Source organism: Procambarus clarkii, chromosome 5, assembly GCF_040958095.1.
Source record: "Procambarus clarkii isolate CNS0578487 chromosome 5, FALCON_Pclarkii_2.0, whole genome shotgun sequence".
NCBI classification, from domain to species: domain Eukaryota; kingdom Metazoa; phylum Arthropoda; class Malacostraca; order Decapoda; family Cambaridae; genus Procambarus; species Procambarus clarkii.
In genome coordinates, this window is record NC_091154.1 from 3,463,205 (window position 1) to 3,483,795 (window position 20,591).

Genomic DNA, 20,591 nt, shown 5'->3' on the forward strand with positions numbered 1-20,591 from the left:
ACCTCTGGAGGGTTATTAAGACCTATCAGTCTCTGGAGGGTTATTAAGACCTATCAGTCTCTGGAGGGTTATTAAGACCTATCAACCTTAGGAAGGTATAAGGCCTATCAACCTGTGGAGGCTTATTAAGACCTATCAACCTCTGGAGGGTTATTAAGGCCTATCAACCTCTGGAGGGTTATTAAGACCTATCAACCTCTGGAGGGTTATTAAGGCCTATCAACCTCTGGAGGGTTATTATGACCTATCAACCTCTGGAGGGTTATTAAGGCCTATCAACCTCTGGAGGGTTATTGAGACCTATCAACCTCTGGAGGGTTATTAAGGCCTATCAACCTCTGGAGGGTTATTAAGGCCTATCAACCTCTGGAGGGTTATTAAGGCCTATCAACCTCTGGAGGGTTGATAATATTTTTCAACCTCTAGGGGTTATTTAGGCCACAACAATTCTTACTGACCAGCCACCAAATATACTTTTGTCCAGGAGTAATGTAAACTCGCAGAATAAATAACGAGAAAGAGGGTATATACCTCCTAGTTTAACTTCACAATAAGTGTAAATATTCCTTCTGGTCGACAAGTTTCATCACTACACATAAGGGACATAACTGGCCGACCCCTCACAGTGTTCAAGAGAGAACTGGATAAGCACCTCCAAAGGATACCTGATCAACCAGGCTGTGACTCATACGTCAGGCTGCGAGCAGCCGCGTCCAACAGCCTGGTTGATCAGTCTAGCAACCAGGAGGCCTGGTCGACGACCGGGCCGCGGGGACGCTAAGCCCTGGAAGCACCTCAAGGTATAGGATCAAACCACTGCGGACTCGCCGGTGACCGCTGCAACCGGAAATGTTTGAATGGGCAGATGTGACCCAGGGATTATAGTCTCCCCTGAAGTGACGTCGTGTGTTTATGTACACAAAGTTGACAGTATTTCCTCAACTTGGAGAGAGATTGTAGTATACATGGAGAGAGAGAGAGAGAGAGAGAGAGAGAGAGAGAGAGAGAGAGAGAGAGAGAGAGAGAGAGAGAGAGAGAGAGAGAGAGAGAGAGAGAGAGAGAGAGAGAGAGAGACAGAGACAGATAGAGACAGAGACAGAGACAGAGAGAGAGAGACAGAGAGAGAGAGAGAGAGAGAGAGAGAGAGAGAGAGAGAGAGAGAGAGAGAGAGAGAGAGAGAGAGAGAGACAGACAGACAGAGACAGAGACAGAGACAGAGACAGAGACAGAGACAGAGAGAGAGAGAGAGAGAGAGAGAGAGAGAGAGAGAGAGAGAGAGAGAGAGAGAGAGAGAGAGACAAGTATACCTGACGCCATATAGTGATCCTTGAAGTCAGAAAGACTATAAGTCTTAACCTTTAACGGTACGGAGCGCCAGTCAAGCTCCAGAGACTAATATTCGGCGATAACACGGTCCAAGAGAGACGCGAAAAGACCTTCTTTTTATAGAATTTGACTGTCGCTAAAACCTCAGTAATGACCTTAATATATATACGTAGCCATTAAGCATTTATATCAATTGTTATATATATAACTTAGTAAGTAATCACTGAGTATATTAGCTATATTCAGTACTAAAGTATAGAGACTGATCGGTGAGTAAGTTATTGTGACGGTCAAAGCAACTCTCTAGAGGTTGACGGACCTTGAGATCAACACCAAAAACATATCGATAGTTTCAAGTGTAGATATGATAGAGCCCAATAGCCTCAGAAACCTGTACACCAGTTGAGAGGCAGAGAGAGCCTGGTTGATCAGTCCAGCAACCAGGAGGCCTGGTCGACGACCGGGCCGCGGGGACACTAAGCCCCGGAAGCACCTCAAGGTAACCTCAAGGGACCAAAGAGCCAGAGCTCAACCCCCGCAAGGTAAATATATAGCAAGAATCCATCATTTGGTCGTGTACAGCACCACCATTCAACTCCCACTAACAACACCCGCGGCCACCGTTACTATATGTAGCAACAACAACAACAACTACACCCTGGCGGCCACACCCTTAACAAAAACACATCACTAACGACCCACCGCCGTTAGTGGCCTTATTATCCCCATAGCAAGGCCACGCTCAATCCCCCCTTGTCTTCCACCAAGTCTACGGCTAAACCTGATGCCCTTGTTATATATATATATATATATATATATATATATATATATATATATATATATATATATATATATATATATATATATATATATATATATATATATATATATATATATATATATATGGGTTTGAATTTTATATATATATATATAAAATTCAAACCCAGCCCAAATCTACAAGCGAGGCATGAAGCAATACTCACCTAGTTGTGCTTGCGGGGGTTGAGCTCTGGCTCTTTGGTCCCGCCTCTCAACTGTCAATCAACAGGTGTACAGGTTCCTGAGCCTACTGGGCTCTATCATATCTACATTATAAACTGTGTATGGAGTCAGCCTCCACCACATCACTGCCTAATGCATTCCATCTGTTAACTACTCTGACACTGAAAAAGTTCTTTCTAACGTCTCTGTGGCTCATGTGGGTACTCAGTTTCCACCTGTGTCCCCTTGTTCGCGTCCCACCAGTGTTGAATAGTTTATCCTTATCCAACCTGTCAATTTCCTTGAGAATTTTGTATGTGGTGATCATGTCTCCCCGAACTCTTCTGTCTTCCAGCGACGTGAGGTACAGTTCACGCAGCCTTTCCTCATAACTCATGCCTCTTAGTTCTGGGACTAGTCTAGTGGCATACCTCTGAACTTTTTCCAGCTTCGTCTTTTGCTTGACAAGGTACGGGCTCCATGCTGGGGCCGCATACTCCAGGATTGGTCTTACATATGTGGTGTACAAGATTCTGAATGATTCCTTACACAGGTTCCTGAACTAGTTACACAGGTTTCATCAGGCAGTTCTGATGTTAGCCAGCCTCACATACCCACTGAGCCACAGGGAATTTAAGACTATTCACTCGTAAAATCAAATAGAACTAGTGTATTGTAATTATTTTTTTAAATATTGTTCAGATCAACAATTTTTTGTTTTACTTGTCTCCAAGTCGCTCAACCTCTGGAGTTTTACCAAGGCCACCACAACAGCTGACTAATCTATCAAAGTTTTTACCAAGTTCAAGTTAGTTTAAAACTCTTCCCCGTCAAAAAAATTTCAATATTTGAGTGGGTGTACTGAAGACTTCCCGGTGACCTTCAAGGACTACAACACTGGCGGTCACGGTGAGGCTAGTGTTTACGTCACTCAAGGTCAACTCTAATTATGGAATACCTGCATTTTTAATGCCTGCGACTCATTGTTATTGTAAAGATAAATGAGTAGTATTCGTGCCTAATATAATAATAATAATAATAATAATAATAATAATAATAATAATAATAATAATAATAATAATAATAATAATAATAATAATTTTTATTTAGGTAAGGTACATACATAAAGAGATTTTACAAAGTTTGTTGGCTTAATAGATAGAGCTAGTACATACAATGCCTAAAGCCACTATTACGCAAAGCGTTTCGGGCAGGAAAAACATTAATGACTAAAGCTTAAAACTAATGGGTAAAAAGAATAAAATGTGTTGAGAACAAATAAAAATAGAGGTAAAAGAGGGGGGAACATTGTTGAAAAAGCAACACAAATACAATTACAAAATATTACAGAAAATTACATTCAAACAGCGTTGATTTGAAAAACAAAACAAAACAAAAAAAAAACAGACATTGGTTGACAACAGAGGGGTAAGGTAGGTTACAGGGAATTTATTAGGTATAGCTTCGTTTTTATCTTAAACTGGTTGAGAGAGGTACAGTCTCTAACATTGTTGGGAAGGTCATTCCACATTCTGGGCCCCTTGATTTGTAGAGCATTTCTAGTTTGATTAAGTCGTACTCTAGGAATATCAAAACTATTTATTTCTGGTGTGATGCTCATGGGTTCTGTTACAACCTTCTATGAAGCTTTTGAGGTCAGGATTGGCATTATAGTTTAGCGTTTTATATATGTATAATACACATGAGAGAATGTGCAGTGACTTAATGTCTAACATATTCAGAGATTTGAGTAGGGGTACCGAGTGATGTCTGGGGCCAGAGTTGTATATTGTCCTAATAGCAGCTTTGTGTTGAGTAATTAGAGGACGTAAGTGATTTTGGGTAGTAGAGCCCCAAGCACAAATACCATAGTTGAGATATGGATAGATAAGGGAGTAATAGCGAGTCACCAGGGCAGGGCGGGGTACATAATATCTGATCTTAGAAAGAATGCCAACAGTTTTTGAAACTTTTTTTGAAGTGTTTAGAATGTGTCCCTGGGTTTGGAATGTGGTTTAGAATGTGTCGCTGGGTTTGGAATGTGGTTTAGAATGTGTAATATTACATATACATTAGTATTAATATACATTCTGTTTTTGTTTTCTGTATTCTGTTTGTGTATTTGTTTTTGCCCATCGTGGGGCCGGTGGCTGAGTGGATAGTACGCTGCCACGTGATCCTGTGGTCTGGGGTTCGATTCCCGGCGCCAGCGAGAAACAGTGGGCAGAGTTTCTTTCACCCTGATGCCCTTGTTACCTAGTAGTTAATAGGTACCTTCTAGTAAGCTGTTTCGGGCTGGTGTATGTGTGTGGGGGGGGGGGATAATTAGTAGTTAGTAACAGTTGATTGACAGTTGAGAAGCGGGCCGAAAAAGCAGAGCTCAACCCCCTCAAGCACAGCTAGGTGACTACATTTGTATATTTATATACATGTACACAGGATCTGAATTACAATAATGTGTATGAAAATATACATAAGGACTAACGCACATACTTACAAGCCCTGAGCTGAACAGCGGTGTTCACAACAGACCAATAACTGTGTTCTGAAGCAAGACATGCTTTATTATTATTATTATTATTATTATTATTATTATTATTATTATTATTATTATTATTATTATTATTATTATTATTATTATTATTATACATTTGAGGCTTTAAAGAATGAATGATTAAAGCCACTTAAGTCATCCCTCTCGTCGACTCCGTCATCAATTCTCTATTGCAACATCCAACCAATCGGGTGGTGCTGTTGCCTCACTATCGATGCTGATTGGACAAAGATCTGATGACGTGCCGGTGACGTCATTCAAAAAGTATAAATGATATAAATAATATCGAGAGTTACTCACACCTTCTTATACCAGAAGTGCTGCGCGGAGTTGGAATCCAGTTTGATCTCTTGTCAATGGTAAGAAATCCTGTTTAGAGTAGGATTAAATTTTTATTTTTTTTTACAGTGAGTTAGTTTAAGAACCAATAGTGTCCAGCGGTCCCGGGTTACTAGCCACAGAAACCGGTTCAACAACAAAATCTTCTAGAACCGACTCAAACACGTCAAACCAGCACCAGCATCCAACTCTCCACCTGCGAAACCTTTACATCTTTTCCTTAATCATGGTGACTTTTGTTTATGTATGGCTACGACTGTTCTTTACAACCATAACAACCTTTGTGTTGTGAAGATCCCAAGCTCGTAAACCAATAGGAGCTGCCTCGTATGGACCAATAGGAGCTGCCTCGTATAGACCAATAGGAGCTGCCTCGTATGGACCAATAGGACCTGCCTCGTATGGACCAATAGGAGCTGCCTCGTATGGACCAATAGGAGCTGCCTCGTATGGACCAATAGGAGCTGCCTCGTATGGACCAATAGGACCTGCCTCGTATGGACCAATAGGAGCTGCCTCGTATGGACCAATAGGAGCTGCCTCGTATGGACCAATAGGAGCTGCCTCGTATGGACCAATAGGAGCTGCCTCGTATGGACCAATAGGAACTGCCTCGTATGGACCAATAGGAGCTGCCTCGTATGGACCAATAGGAGCTGCCTCGTATGGACCAATAGGAGCTGCCTCGTATGGACCAATAGGAGCTGCCTCGTATGGACCAATAGGAGCTGCCTCGTATGGACCAATAGGAGCTGCCTCGTATGGACCAATAGGAGCTGCCTCGTATGGGCCAATAGGAACTGCCTCGTATGGACCAATAGGAGCTGCCTCGTATGGACCAATAGGAGCTGCCTCGTATGGACCAATAGGAGCTGCCTCGTATGGACCAATAGGAGGTGCCTCGTATGGACCAATAGGAGCTGCCTCGTATGGACCAATAGGAGCTGCCTCGTATGGACCAATAGCAGCTGCCTCGTATGGACCAATAGGAGCTGCCTCGTATGGACCAATAGGAGCTGCCTCGTATGGACCAATAGGAGCTGCCTCGCATGGACCAATAGCAGCTACCTCGTATGGACCAATAGGAGCTGCCTCGTATGGACCAATAGGAGTTGCCTCGTATGGACCAATAGGAGCTGCCTCGTATGGACCAATAGGAACTGCCTCGTATGGACCAATAGGAGTTGCCTGGTATGTACCAATAGGAGCTGCCTCGTATGGACCAATAGGAGTTGCCTCGTATGGACCAATAGGAGCTGCCTCGTATGGACCAATAGGAACTGCCTCGTATGGACCAATAGGAGTTGCCTCGTATGGACCAATAGCAGCTGCCTCGTATGGACCAATAGGAACTGCCTCGTATGGACCAATAGGAGTTGCCTCGTATGGACCAATAGGAGCTGCCTCGTATGGACCAATAGGAGCTGCCTCGTATGGACCAATAGGAGCTGCCTCGTATGGACCAATAGGAGCTGCCTCGTATGGACCAATAGGAGCTGCCTCGTATGGACCAATGGCAGCTGCCTCGTATGGACCAATAGGAGCTGCCTCGTATGGACCAATAGGAGCTGCCTCGTATGGACCAATAGCAGCTGCCTCGTATGGACCAATAGGAACTGCCTCGTATGGACCAATAGGAGCTGCCTCGTATGGACCAATAGGAGCTGCCTCGTATGGACCAATAGGAGCTGCCTCGTATGGACCAATAGGAGCTGCCTCGTATGGACCAATAGGAGCTGCCTCGTATGGACCAATAGGAGCTGCCTCGTATGGACCAATAGCAGCTGCCTCGTATGGACCAATAGGAGCTGCCTCGTATGGACCAATAGGAGCAGCCTCGTATGGACCAATAGCAGCTGCCTCGTATGGACCAATAGGAACTGCCTCGTATGAACCAATAGCAGCTGCCTCGTATGGACCAATAGCAGCTGCCTCGTATGGACCAATAGGAACTGCCTCGTATGGACCAATAGCAGCTGCCTCGTATGGACCAATAGGAACTGCCTCGTATGGACCAATAGCAGCTGCCTCGTATGGACCAATAGCAGCTGCCTCGTATGGACCAATAGGAACTGCCTCGTATGGACCAATAGGAGCTGCCTCGTATGGACCAATAGCAGCTGCCTCGTATGGACCAATAGGAGCTGCCTCGTATGGACCAATAGGAGCTGCCTCGTATGGACCAATAGGAGCTGCCTCGTATGGACCAATAGGAGCTGCCTCGTATGGACCAATAGCAGCTGCCTCGTATGGACCAATAGGAGCTGCCTCGTATGGACCAATAGGAGCTGCCTCGTATGGACCAATAGGAGTTGCCTCGTATGGACCAATAGGAACTGCCTCGTATGGACCAATAGCAACTGCCTCGTATGGACCAATAGCAGCTGCCTCGTATGGACCAATAGGAACTGCCTCGTATGGACCAATAGCAGCTGCCTCGTATGGACCAATAGCAGCTGCCTCGTATGGACCAATAGGAACTGCCTCGTATGGACCAATAGCAGCTGCCTCGTATGGACCAATAGCAGCTGCCTCGTATGGACCAATAGGAGCTGCCTCGTATGGACCAATAGGAGCTGCCTCGTATGGACCAATAGCAGCTGCCTCGTATGGACCAATAGGAGCTGCCTCGTATGGACCAATAGGAGCTGCCTCGTATGGACCAATAGGAGCTGCCTCGTATGGACCAATAGCAGCTGCCTCGTATGGACCAATAGGAGCTGCCTCGTATGGGCCAATAGGAGCTGCCTCGTATGGACCAATAGGAGCTGCCTCGTATGGACCAATAGCAGCTGCCTCGTATGGACCAATAGGAGCTGCCTCGTATGGACCAATAGGAGCTGCCTCGTATGGACCAATAGGAGCTGCCTCGTATGGACCAATAGGAGCTGCCTCGTATGGACCAATAGCAGCTGCCTCGTATGGACCAATAGGAGCTGCCTCGTATGGACCAATAGGAGCTGCCTCGTATGGACCAATAGGAGCTGCCTCGTATGGACCAATAGGAGCTGCCTCGTATGGACCAATAGGAGCTGCCTCGTATGGACCAATAGGAGCTGCCTCGTATGGACCAATAGGAGCTGCCTCGTATGGACCAATAGGAGCTGCCTCGTATGGACCAATAGGAGCTGCCTCGTATGGACCAATAGGAGCTGCCTCGTATGGACCAATAGCAGCTGCCTCGTATGGACCAATAGGAGCTGCCTCGTATGGACCAATAGGAGCTGCCTCGTATGGACCAATAGGAGCTGCCTCGTATGGACCAATAGCAGCTGCCTCGTATGGACCAATAGGAGCTGCCTCGTATGGACCAATAGGAGCTGCCTCGTATGGACCAATAGGAGCTGCCTCGTATGGACCAATAGGAGCTGCCTCGTATGGACCAATAGGAGCTGCCTCGTATGGACCAATAGGAGCTGCCTCGTATGGACCAATAGGAGCTGCCTCGTATGGACCAATAGGAGCTGCCTCGTATGGACCAATAGGAGCTGCCTCGTATGGACCAATAGGAGCTGCCTCGTATGGACCAATAGGAGCTGCCTCGTATGGACCAATAGGAGCTGCCTCGTATGGACCAATAGGAGCTGCCTCGTATGGACCAATAGGAACTGCCTCGTATGGACCAATAGGAGCTGCCTCGTATGGACCAATAGGAGCTGCCTCGTATGGACCAATAGGAGCTGCCTCGTATGGACCAATAGGAGCTGCCTCGTATGGACCAATAGGAGCTGCCTCGTATGGACCAATAGGAGCTGCCTCGTATGGACCAATAGGAACTGCCTCGTATGGACCAATAGGAGCTGCCTCGTATGGACCAATAGGAGCTGCCTCGTATGGACCAATAGGAGTTGCCTCGTATGGACCAATAGGAGCTGCCTCGTATGGACCAATAGGACCTGCCTCGTATGGACCAATAGGAGCTGCCTCGTATGGACCAATAGGAGCTGCCTCGTATGGTCCAATAGGAGCTGCCTCGTATGGACCAATAGGACCTGCCTCGTATGGACCAATAGGAGCTGCCTCGTATGGTCCAATAGGAGCTGCCTCGTATGGACCAATAGGACCTGCCTCGTATGGACCAATAGGAGCTGCCTCGTATGGACCAATAGGAGCTGCCTCGTATGGTCCAATAGGACCTGCCTCGTATGGACCAATAGGACCTGCCTCGTATGGACCAATAGGAGCTGCCTCGTATGGACCAATAGCAGCTGCCTCGTATGGACCAATAGGACCTGCCTCGTATGGACCAATAGGACCTGCCTCGTATGGACCAATAGGAGCTGCCTCGTATGGACCAATAGGACCTGCCTCGTATGGACCAATAGGAGCTGCCTCGTATGGACCAATAGCAGCTGCCTCGTATGGACCAATAGGACCTGCCTCGTATGGACCAATAGGACCTGCCTCGTATGGACCAATAGGAGCTGCCTCGTATGGACCAATAGGAGCTGCCTCGTATGGACCAATAGGAGCTGCCTCGTATGGACCAATAGGAGCTGCCTCGTATGGACCAATAGCAGCTGCCTCGTATGGACCAATAGGAGCTGCCTCGTATGGACCAATAGGAGCTGCCTCGTATGGACCAATAGGAGCTGCCTCGTATGGACCAATAGCAGCTGCCTCGTATGGACCAATAGGAGCTGCCTCGTATGGACCAATAGGAGCTGCCTCGTATGGACCAATAGGAGCTGCCTCGTATGGACCAATAGGAGCTGCCTCGTATGGACCAATAGCAGCTGCCTCGTATGGACCAATAGGAGCTGCCTCGTATGGACCAATAGGAGCTGCCTCGTATGGACCAATAGGAGCTGCCTCGTATGGACCAATAGGAGCTGCCTCGTATGGACCAATAGGAGCTGCCTCGTATGGACCAATAGGAGCTGCCTCGTATGGACCAATAGGAGCTGCCTCGTATGGACCAATAGGAGCTGCCTCGTATGGACCAATAGGAGCTGCCTCGTATGGACCAATAGGAGCTGCCTCGTATGGACCAATAGGAGCTGCCTCGTATGGACCAATAGCAGCTGCCTCGTATGGACCAATAGGAGCTGCCTCGTATGGACCAATAGCAGCTGCCTCGTATGGACCAATAGGAGCTGCCTCGTATGGACCAATAGGAGCTGCCTCGTATGGACCAATAGGAGCTGCCTCGTATGGACCAATAGGAGCTGCCTCGTATGGACCAATAGGAGCTGCCTCGTATGGACCAATAGGAGCTGCCTCGTATGGACCAATAGGAGCTGCCTCGTATGGACCAATAGGAGCTGCCTCGTATGGACCAATAGGAGCTGCCTCGTATGGACCAATAGGAGCTGCCTCGTATGGACCAATAGGAGCTGCCTCGTATGGACCAATAGGAGCTGCCTCGTATGGACCAATAGGAGCTGCCTCGTATGGACCAATAGGAGCTGCCTCGTATGGACCAATAGGAGCTGCCTCGTATGGACCAATAGGAGCTGCCTCGTATGGACCAATAGGAACTGCCTCGTATGGACCAATAGGAGCTGCCTCGTATGGACCAATAGGAGCTGCCTCGTATGGACCAATAGGAGCTGCCTCGTATGGACCAATAGGAGCTGCCTCGTATGGACCAATAGGAGCTGCCTCGTATGGACCAATAGGAGCTGCCTCGTATGGACCAATAGGAACTGCCTCGTATGGACCAATAGGAGCTGCCTCGTATGGACCAATAGGAGCTGCCTCGTATGGACCAATAGGAGCTGCCTCGTATGGACCAATAGGAGCTGCCTCGTATGGACCAATAGGACCTGCCTCGTATGGACCAATAGGAGCTGCCTCGTATGGACCAATAGGAGCTGCCTCGTATGGTCCAATAGGAGCTGCCTCGTATGGACCAATAGGACCTGCCTCGTATGGACCAATAGGAGCTGCCTCGTATGGTCCAATAGGAGCTGCCTCGTATGGACCAATAGGACCTGCCTCGTATGGACCAATAGGAGCTGCCTCGTATGGACCAATAGGAGCTGCCTCGTATGGTCCAATAGGACCTGCCTCGTATGGACCAATAGGACCTGCCTCGTATGGACCAATAGGAGCTGCCTCGTATGGACCAATAGCAGCTGCCTCGTATGGACCAATAGGACCTGCCTCGTATGGACCAATAGGACCTGCCTCGTATGGACCAATAGGAGCTGCCTCATATGGACCAATAGCAGCTGCCTCGTATGGACCAATAGCAGCTGCCTCGTATGGACCAATAGCAGCTGCCTCGTATGGACCAATAGGAGCTGCCTCGTATGGACCAATAGCAGCTGCCTCGTATGGACCAATAGGACCTGCCTCGTATGGACCAATAGGAGCTGCCTCGTATGGACCAATAGGAGCTGCCTCGTATGGACCAATAGCAGCTGCCTCGTATGGACCAATAGGACCTGCCTCGTATGGACCAATAGGACCTGCCTCGTATGGACCAATAGGAGCTGCCTCGTATGGACCAATAGCAGCTGCCTCGTATGGACCAATAGCAGCTGCCTCGTATGGACCAATAGCAGCTGCCTCGTATGGACCAATAGGAGCTGCCTCGTATGGACCAATAGGAGCTGCCTCGTATGGACCAATAGGACCTGCCTCGTATGGACCAATAGGAGCTGCCTCGTATGGACCAATAGGACCTGCCTCGTATGGACCAATAGGAGCTGCCTCGTATGGACCAATAGGACCTGCCTCGTATGGACCAATAGGACCTGCCTCGTATGGACCAATAGGAGCTGCCTCGTATGGACCAATAGCAGCTGCCTCGTATGGACCAATAGGACCTGCCTCGTATGGACCAATAGGAGCTGCCTCGTATGGACCAATAACAGCTGCCTCGTATGGACCAATAGGACCTGCCTCGTATGGACCAATAGGACCTGCCTCGTATGGACCAATAGGAGCTGCCTCGTATGGACCAATAGGAGCTGCCTCGTATGGACCAATAGGACCTGCCTCGTATGGACCAATAGGAGCTGCCTCGTATGGACCAATAGGAGCTGCCTCGTATGGACCAATAGGAGCTGCCTCGTATGGACCAATAGGAGCTGCCTCGTATGGACCAATAGGACCTGCCTCGTATGGACCAATAGCAGCTGCCTCGTATGGACCAATAGGACCTGCCTCGTATGGACCAATAGGACCTGCCTCGTATGGACCAATAGGAGCTGCCTCGTATGGACCAATAGGAGCTGCCTCGTATGGACCAATAGGAGCTGCCTCGTATGGACCAATAGGAGCTGCCTCGTATGGACCAATAGGACCTGCCTCGTATGGACCAATAGCAGCTGCCTCGTATGGACCAATAGGACCTGCCTCGTATGGACCAATAGGACCTGCCTCGTATGGACCAATAGGAGCTGCCTCGTATGGACCAATAGTATGGACCAATAGGAGCTGCCTCGTATGGACCAATAGCAGCTGCCTCGTATGGACCAATAGGAGCTGCCTCGTATGGACCAATAGCAGCTGCCTCGTATGGACCAATAGGAGCTGCCTCGTATGGACCAATAGCAGCTGCCTCGTATGGACCAATAGCAGCTGCCTCGTATGGACCAATAGGAGCTGCCTCGTATGGACCAATAGCAGCTGCCTCGTATGGACCAATAGGAGCTGCCTCGTATGGACCAATAGGAGCTGCCTCGTATGGACCAATAGGAGCTGCCTCGTATGGACCAATAGCAGCTGCCTCGTATGGACCAATAGGAGCTGCCTCGTATGGACCAATAGCAGCTGCCTCGTATGGACCAATAGCAGCTGCCTCGTATGGACCAATAGCAGCTGCCTCGTATGGACCAACAGGAGCTGCCTCGTATGGACCAATATGAGCTGCCTCGTATGGACCAATAGCAGCTGCCTCGTATGGACCAATAGGAGCTGCCTCGTATGGACCAATAGCAGCTGCCTCGTATGGACCAATAGCAGCTGCCTCGTATGGACCAATAGGAGCTGCCTCGTATGGACCAATAGCAGCTGCCTCGTATGGACAAACAGGTCTTCCCCAGTGTTTTATATTGTTCTTTTCTCACTAAAAGAAGGCAAAATTCTATATCACACGAACATGAGCTTGCTCAACGCTCTCCAATCAACCCGTTCTCGCACTTGCTTATAGTCAATATCTTCCTTATGAATAAGTGAATATGTGACATACAAATTTATTGTGAATATTTGAGTTTACATTGAAAAGCTGAATAGAAAACCACAACCTAACCTAACCTTCTTAGTGTGTTAAGATATTACAATTAGTACTGAACCTATACCTATAGTGATATTACAGGTTTATAAAAATAATAAAACAAAACTAAACTATTTAAATAAATTGTAAAGTAACTCAGGATATTGTCAAATTTTGTATAAAATCTCTATTGTTTAATAAAACTGAGAGGAAGAGTTAGTGCCTTAAAGAAAATATGGCTTGGAATATGTCACATATGTATTAATTTATAAGCAAAATAGGGACTATAAGCAATAAGTCATATATGTGCTGTCTTGTGTGAGAGCAGGTTGCTCAAATATATCTTGAGGTTGAAATATGCCGACAAGAACAGTTAACAAAACCTCAGTTAACCAGGCGAGCGACGCTGACAAGAAGCTGAGCGTGTGAAGCCAGAAATAAATTAATAATTTAATTTATTTAATAATTTAATTTCCCTGCCCGAAACTCTGCGCGTACTAGTGGCTTTACAAGATTATAAATACTGTGCTATGTATTCTCACAAACTTAATGTACCTTCTTGTATATAAATAAATAAATAAATATATATAATAAATAAATCGAATAGGCTACTGGGATTTAATTTTGACATTACATATGCTATTGTTTTTCAGCCTGATATCTTGTTGTTGTTAGTCTCCCATTTAGAATATGGATATCAGTTTTGGTCTCTGTACTATAGAATGGACGTTAATTCACTTGAACACAGAGATGGATGATAAAGTTTGTATCAGGAAGTAGTAACCAGTTTTTTTAAAAAGATGACAGTTAATCCCAGGAAATAGAAACCTTTCTTATAAAGAGGGATTAAAAAAATCAAAATTTACATTCAAACGAAACAAAAAAAATATTTAGGAGGCATAACTGAATTATAGAAATATATCAAATAGGACCCACATTAGATTTAAGATAGATTTGTTAAATAATTAACAATTAATATAGGAATATCGATACAATTATACCTAAAAAATAAAGTACCCCCTTCAATTAAAAATATATTACAATATACCACTTAATATTGTATAAATAATAAATTAATACAATATATATCCCATACATGACCATAAATAGATACAATTATCCCTAAAAAATAAAGTATCCCTTTCAATTAAAAATATATTACAATATACCACTTAGTATTGTATAATCAATAAATTAATACAATATATATCCCATACATGACCATAAATACATTAGGGAAATGACATATATCTAATTAAATAATTGTTTAGTTATGCATTTTAAGACAAACCGGTTTGTGAATGGGATGTCCAGGTCTTATCTTGAACCTCTTCACTTTCTGCCTGGTGAACATCTTACGTGTGTAATGCAAGAGTTTTAGACCCACAATAGACCTACAATAGATCTATAATAAACCTACAATAGCTCCATAATAGACCTACAATAGATCTATAATAAACCTACAATAGCTCCATAATAGACCTACAATAGATCTATAATAAACCTACAATAGCTCCATAATAGACCTACAATAGCTCCATAATAGGCCTACAATGCCACATAATAGACCTACAATAGCTCCATAATAGACCTACAATAACTCTATAATAGACCTACAATAGCTCCATAATAGACCTACAATGCCACATAATAGACCTACAATGCCACATAATAGACCAACAATAGCTCCATAATAGACCTACAATAACTCTATAATAGACCTACAATAGCTCCATAATAGACCTACAATAACTCCATAATAGACCTACAATAGCTTGTGGTAACAGCTATTTCAAGAATACCCAAAATTAGTTTCAAAGATATATTGAATAAGTCATTGTGTCGGGGACAGATTGTCAGTGTATATATATATAAGTTAGGCTTATATCGCCCCCTCCGCCAAAAGTAGAATTACTGACTCAGGGGAATTGACAGAGTGGACAAAGACAAACTCTTCAACACTGGTGGGACACGAACAAGGGAACACAGGTGGAAACTGAGTACCCAGATGAGCCACAGAGACGTTAGAAAGAATTTTTTCAGTGTCAGAGTAGTTAGTAAATAGAATGCATTAGGCAGTGATGTGGTGGAGGCTGACTCCATACATAGTTTACAATGTAGATATGATAGAGCCCAATAGGCTCAGGAATCTGTACACCAGTTGATTGACAGTTGAGAGGCGGGACCAAAGAGCCAGAGCTCAACCCCCGCAAGCACATACACACAACGCTTAAGCTGTCGAGCGCCTATCACAGTAAGCGTCCGTAGAGCTCCAAGGAGAGCAGGCTGTCATCAGTGAAGGTGTGTGAGAGAGATAAAGAGAAGCTTGATCGAGGAGGATTTCAGGAAATTTGAGGAAGGGGTTGAGGCAGAGAGGACTTCAAGGTAGGGAACTTCTTTCTTTCCCCTTGGGATTAGAAATGGGCGGGTGACTTTTTGTAATATTTATAATATAAGAATGTTATTCCAATATATAATATTTCGTTAGTGTCATGCACCCTTTTGTTGGAAAGATATCCTGATAAACATAATACAAATAATAATGCCAGAACAATGAATATAATCATTCAGGAGCACATCAGAAACCCTAAAAAAGTTCCAAAATATCCCTGAGTTTTCAGCACTAATCAAGTGCATTCCATTATCTTCACAGGGAAATGTTATCGTACCGCGTTTCAAGACAAATAGCAATACTTTTGTTATCTATCTAAGGAAATAAACAAATTAATAAAGTTAATTAAAATTTATGAGACTTTTGTTTTTTCTATTCAGTAATTTGATAATACTTTCATAGTTGTGTTGTAACTGTTCATCAAGGTCTATGACAACCCCAGTAGAAAACTTATATAAATGATTAAGAGGAGAGACTTATATTGGAAAATTTACCCTCTTACTATATGTATATATGCCCAAGAAGTATACATTACTCTCGTTATGTATACACCGAGTTTACTTCAGTTATGAGTTATGATCAGGTCTATAATTGATCATAGGTAGACCTCATCATATTAGATTAACATCGTCTGCCGTGATTTAGTTCACATTCATGCAGGAATTAACCAGTTTAACCCCATCTTATTTATTAAGTAATTAAATAGTTTAGCCTCATCTTAAGTTGTCTTGACAAATCGCTAAGTCTGTCCATGAAGGACAGAAGAAAAGTTATATATTTATAAGCTGGTTAGCATTGTAAATGTGTGGCCACGCCTGTGGTAGTAAATAAACTTTAACAAAAACTTATGCCTCTGTTCACCTAGCATTAGATAGGTAATATAGGGAGCTATTCAGGTGTTGTGGATTGTATCCTGGTGTGGGTGTCAGTTGCTGGACCTCGATATATATATTCACAGTCTTCTTGTCCCCGATAAAATGAATTATTAGCATTCTTATGGTAGGTCGATTAACGAGTTAAGTATGGTGATCCGGTGTTAAGTTTTAGCCTCACCAGCTCAAGGAGCTTCAAAAGCTTACTGACCACAAATAAAATGCTGGAATATACTGATCGTTTGATTAGTACTGTTGTTTGCTAAGGTACAATTGTAGTTAGTTTGTTTAATAAGGTAGTTAGACTATATGGTAAGCCACGGGAGACATCTCCCGTCACGCAGGGTGCAGTCGCACCTCCACAGATCTCCAGTATCAGCTCTTGATACTGGTAATGGCTCAAAAGGGCCACCACTTACGGGCTATTCATGCCCGTGCCACCTTTTGGGTGGCTTAATCTTCATCAATCACTCTGTGGTAAGCGGTAGAGGGGTTGTGGTTGCTTGCTGGGACTGTTGTGGTGCAGGTTGTAATGTTTGTGGTGTGATAGTCAAGTTGTTTGCTGAGAATTGTAGTTGTAAAGCTTGTTAGCGGAGAGTAGTTGTAGTGGTTGAGTTGTTAATTGTTGTGTTGACTCCTGTTTTTCTCTTGGGTTAATATACGTAATATATATACACCTAAAATATTACACATATATGTTTGTTTCCAAAAATATCATGTGTATATAAATTATAAATAAGACATGATATTATATATTGAAAAACACACACACATACTCTTAGATAATTAATTACAAACAATATATATATATATATATATATATATGAATGACAGTGTCAGACCACGGAGGAAAAATTGAAACAGGAATTTCCTTAAGTACTTTCGCATATTAATACATCTTCAGAAGGAGTCTGAAGATGTAGATCTTCACTCCTTCAGACTCCTTCTGAAGATGTATTAATATACGAAAGTACTTAAGGAAATTCCTGTTTCAATTTTCCTCCATGGTCTGACACTGTCACATTTTTAATCACGTGTTTATTTTCATGATTTACACACATATATATATAGATATATTTATAATTATTTAAAACTCACCTGTGCTGATATCTTGTGGACTGCGGCCATGAGGAATGATACTATAGAGATGATTTGAGTCCAGTTCTTCGTCCGTTCATTATTCTCCATGATGCTCACCCGAACACTCAAAACACCGTTTTCTATATTTCACAAATCACTCGCAAAACGGCGCCTATTTTTGGGGTTTCTCAGCCTGACGTGAGCACACCAGACACATATATAAGGCTTGCTGTGGGTGTGAGTTGTCCCGGGAATGATTAAATTGTCTTCAAGTGTCATCGACTTGTTGTTTTTGTATCAAAATTGGTGCATTAGGAAGTGTTAGAGAGACTGACTGCTTGAATGCACTAAAATTTTGATGGCTCGATGTCACTAAGTTGATTTCTTTGGGATATTTGGTCGTGGAGGCAATACTAACATATTTGAGCTGTAAGATACGAAATTTCAGACATCGGCTCAGTTTCAATATCAAAAGTTTTTAAGTAGTTGTATTTGAGCTTAATATTTACAATCGCGAATATTATAATGTTTAGTTTCGTTTGTTAAAAACACACTTGAAATATTCACTAAATAATTTATAGTTTGTTTTACCATAGTAAACGTTGCCAAAAGTTACTGAACGCATATATAAGGTTTATATAGTTTCTCATGAAATAAAGAAATTAATTTTTTATATATATAGTTCAATTTTTACGTTGTAATCGACATTTGCTATATAAAGAAGAATTGTTATTTACAGTCATTAGCTTTCTGGCAAGGAAGATATTGTAAGTACCTTAATCAGACCTAAATACATTGCAATCTCATAATTGGTAAGTTGTAATCTCATAAGTTCTCGTAACTTCTAAATCGTACAAAATCACGGTGCTTAATATATAATTGTGGCTTAACTGTTGACTGCCAGCAGACACAACCATCCACATCTCCAGGGAGTGATTATCATTGGTATTCTTAGCACTCAGAACACACCGGGGCGGAATACTTTACACACACACACACACACACACACACACACACACACACACACACACACACACACACACACACACACACAATCAACATGTTGAGAGGCGGGACCAAAGAGCCAGAGCTCAACCCCCGCAAGCACAACTAGGTGAGTACACACACACACACCTGGTGTGTGTGGGGGGGGGGGGTCTGGTGGCTGAGTGGACAGCGCTTGGGATTCGCAATCATAGGGAACGGGAATCGATTCCTGACGATGGCGGAAACAAATGGACAGAGTTTCTTTCACACTGATGCCCCCTGTTCACCTGGCAGTAAATAGGTACCAGGGAGTTAGACAGCTGCTACGGGCTGCTTCCTGTGGGTGGGTGTGAAAAAATAAAGTTGATTGATAGTTGAGAGGCGGGACGAAAGAGCCACAACTCAACCCCCGCAAGCACAACTAGATGAGTACACAGTCCGCCGAAACCCTGTGATCCAGGCGGACAACCAGTTCTGGCCCCCAACTCGCCCTCCTCATAGAACGTCGCATTTTTTACGTATACTCGTACCTAAGGCCAAAAAATATCGTCGTACTAGGAAATAGAAGCGGCTCGCTAAAGTGACTAAAAGAATTGGGAAACGACAAGGTTCTAAATTGTAGTGATTTAGCCTTAGCGTAAGGACAGAAGCCAGCCCGCTGAACCTACTGAGGTCCATGCTAAGGAGACAAGAGATATGGACCAGCATTTAGTACTTCAATCATACTGATTTCCTTGAGTATGGAGAATAATATTAAAAGTACCAAAGTTAATATACAGAAAATGTGTTGACTTCAGGTTTGGGCCGTGAGGGGAAGGAGTGAGGTCCTGGCATTACTCTCGCCTGAGCTGACTGAGGACCTGGCATTACTCTCGCCTGAGCTGACTGAGGACCTGGCATTAATCTCGCCTGAGCTGACTGAGGACCTGGCATTACTCTCGTCTGAGCTGACTGAGGACCTGGCATTAATCTCGCCTGAGCTGACTGAGGACCTGGCATTACTCTCGCCTGAGCTGACTGAGGACCTGGCATTACTCTCGCTTGAGCTGACTGAGGACCTGGCATTACTCTCGTCTGAGCTGACTGAAGACCTGGCATTACTCTCGCCTGAGCTGACTGAGGACCTGGCATTACTCTCGCCTGAGCTGACTGAGTACCTGGGATTACTCTCGCCTGAGCTGACTAAGGACCTGTCATTAATCTCGCCTGAGCTGACTGAGGACCTGGCATTACTCTCGTCTGAGCTGACTGAGGACCTGGCATTATTCTCGCCTGAGCTGACTGAGGACCTGGCATTACTCTCGCCTGAGCTTGGTGACGGAAAACTGTTTTTATTAAGACTTCTCAGTAGCTCAGTCGATGGAGCTTCGGCCACACGCGGGGTCCACGATTCGTATCTCCTATAGCCCAGATGAATGGAATTAGTGTTGGGCTTAAGGCCTATCAATCTACTGAAGGGTTATTAAGTTCACCTCAAGTATAGCTTTCTGACCAATCAGCGAGTATGCTTTAGTCTTGAACATTGTCCAGGACTAAAGTATATATGACCCCGGAGTATATATATGACCTTAGCTCAGTGAAACAGTTCTCCTGATCCCCGGTGGGGTCAGGCGGGGGTCGGGTCTATTCTCGACTCTCAGTCGGGAATCCTGGGTTCGAATCCCTAGAGATAAAAAAATGGTTCGCAACGTTTCCTATCACCTGATATTCCTGTTCACCTAGCAGTAAATAGGTACTCAGGAATTAGTCAAATGATATGACAAAAATGAATATATATATATATATATATATATATATATATATATATATATATATATATATATATATATATATATATATATATATATATATATATATATATATATATATATATATATATATATATATATATAT

At 44.3% G+C, this 20,591-nt stretch overlaps 1 protein-coding gene across 1 annotated transcript in view; it reads right to left on the reverse strand.

Moving 5' to 3' along the window:
- The window catches only part of LOC123765380 (uncharacterized), a 111,085-nt gene that overhangs the window by 81,982 nt on the left and 8,512 nt on the right, over nucleotides 1-20,591 (reverse strand). The window contains exon 2 of the mRNA XM_069338401.1: nucleotides 17,730-18,138. Coding sequence (XP_069194502.1) covers nucleotides 17,730-17,819 — 90 coding nt within the window. The 5' untranslated portion in view covers nucleotides 17,820-18,138. The remainder of the gene's footprint in view (nucleotides 1-17,729; nucleotides 18,139-20,591) is intronic.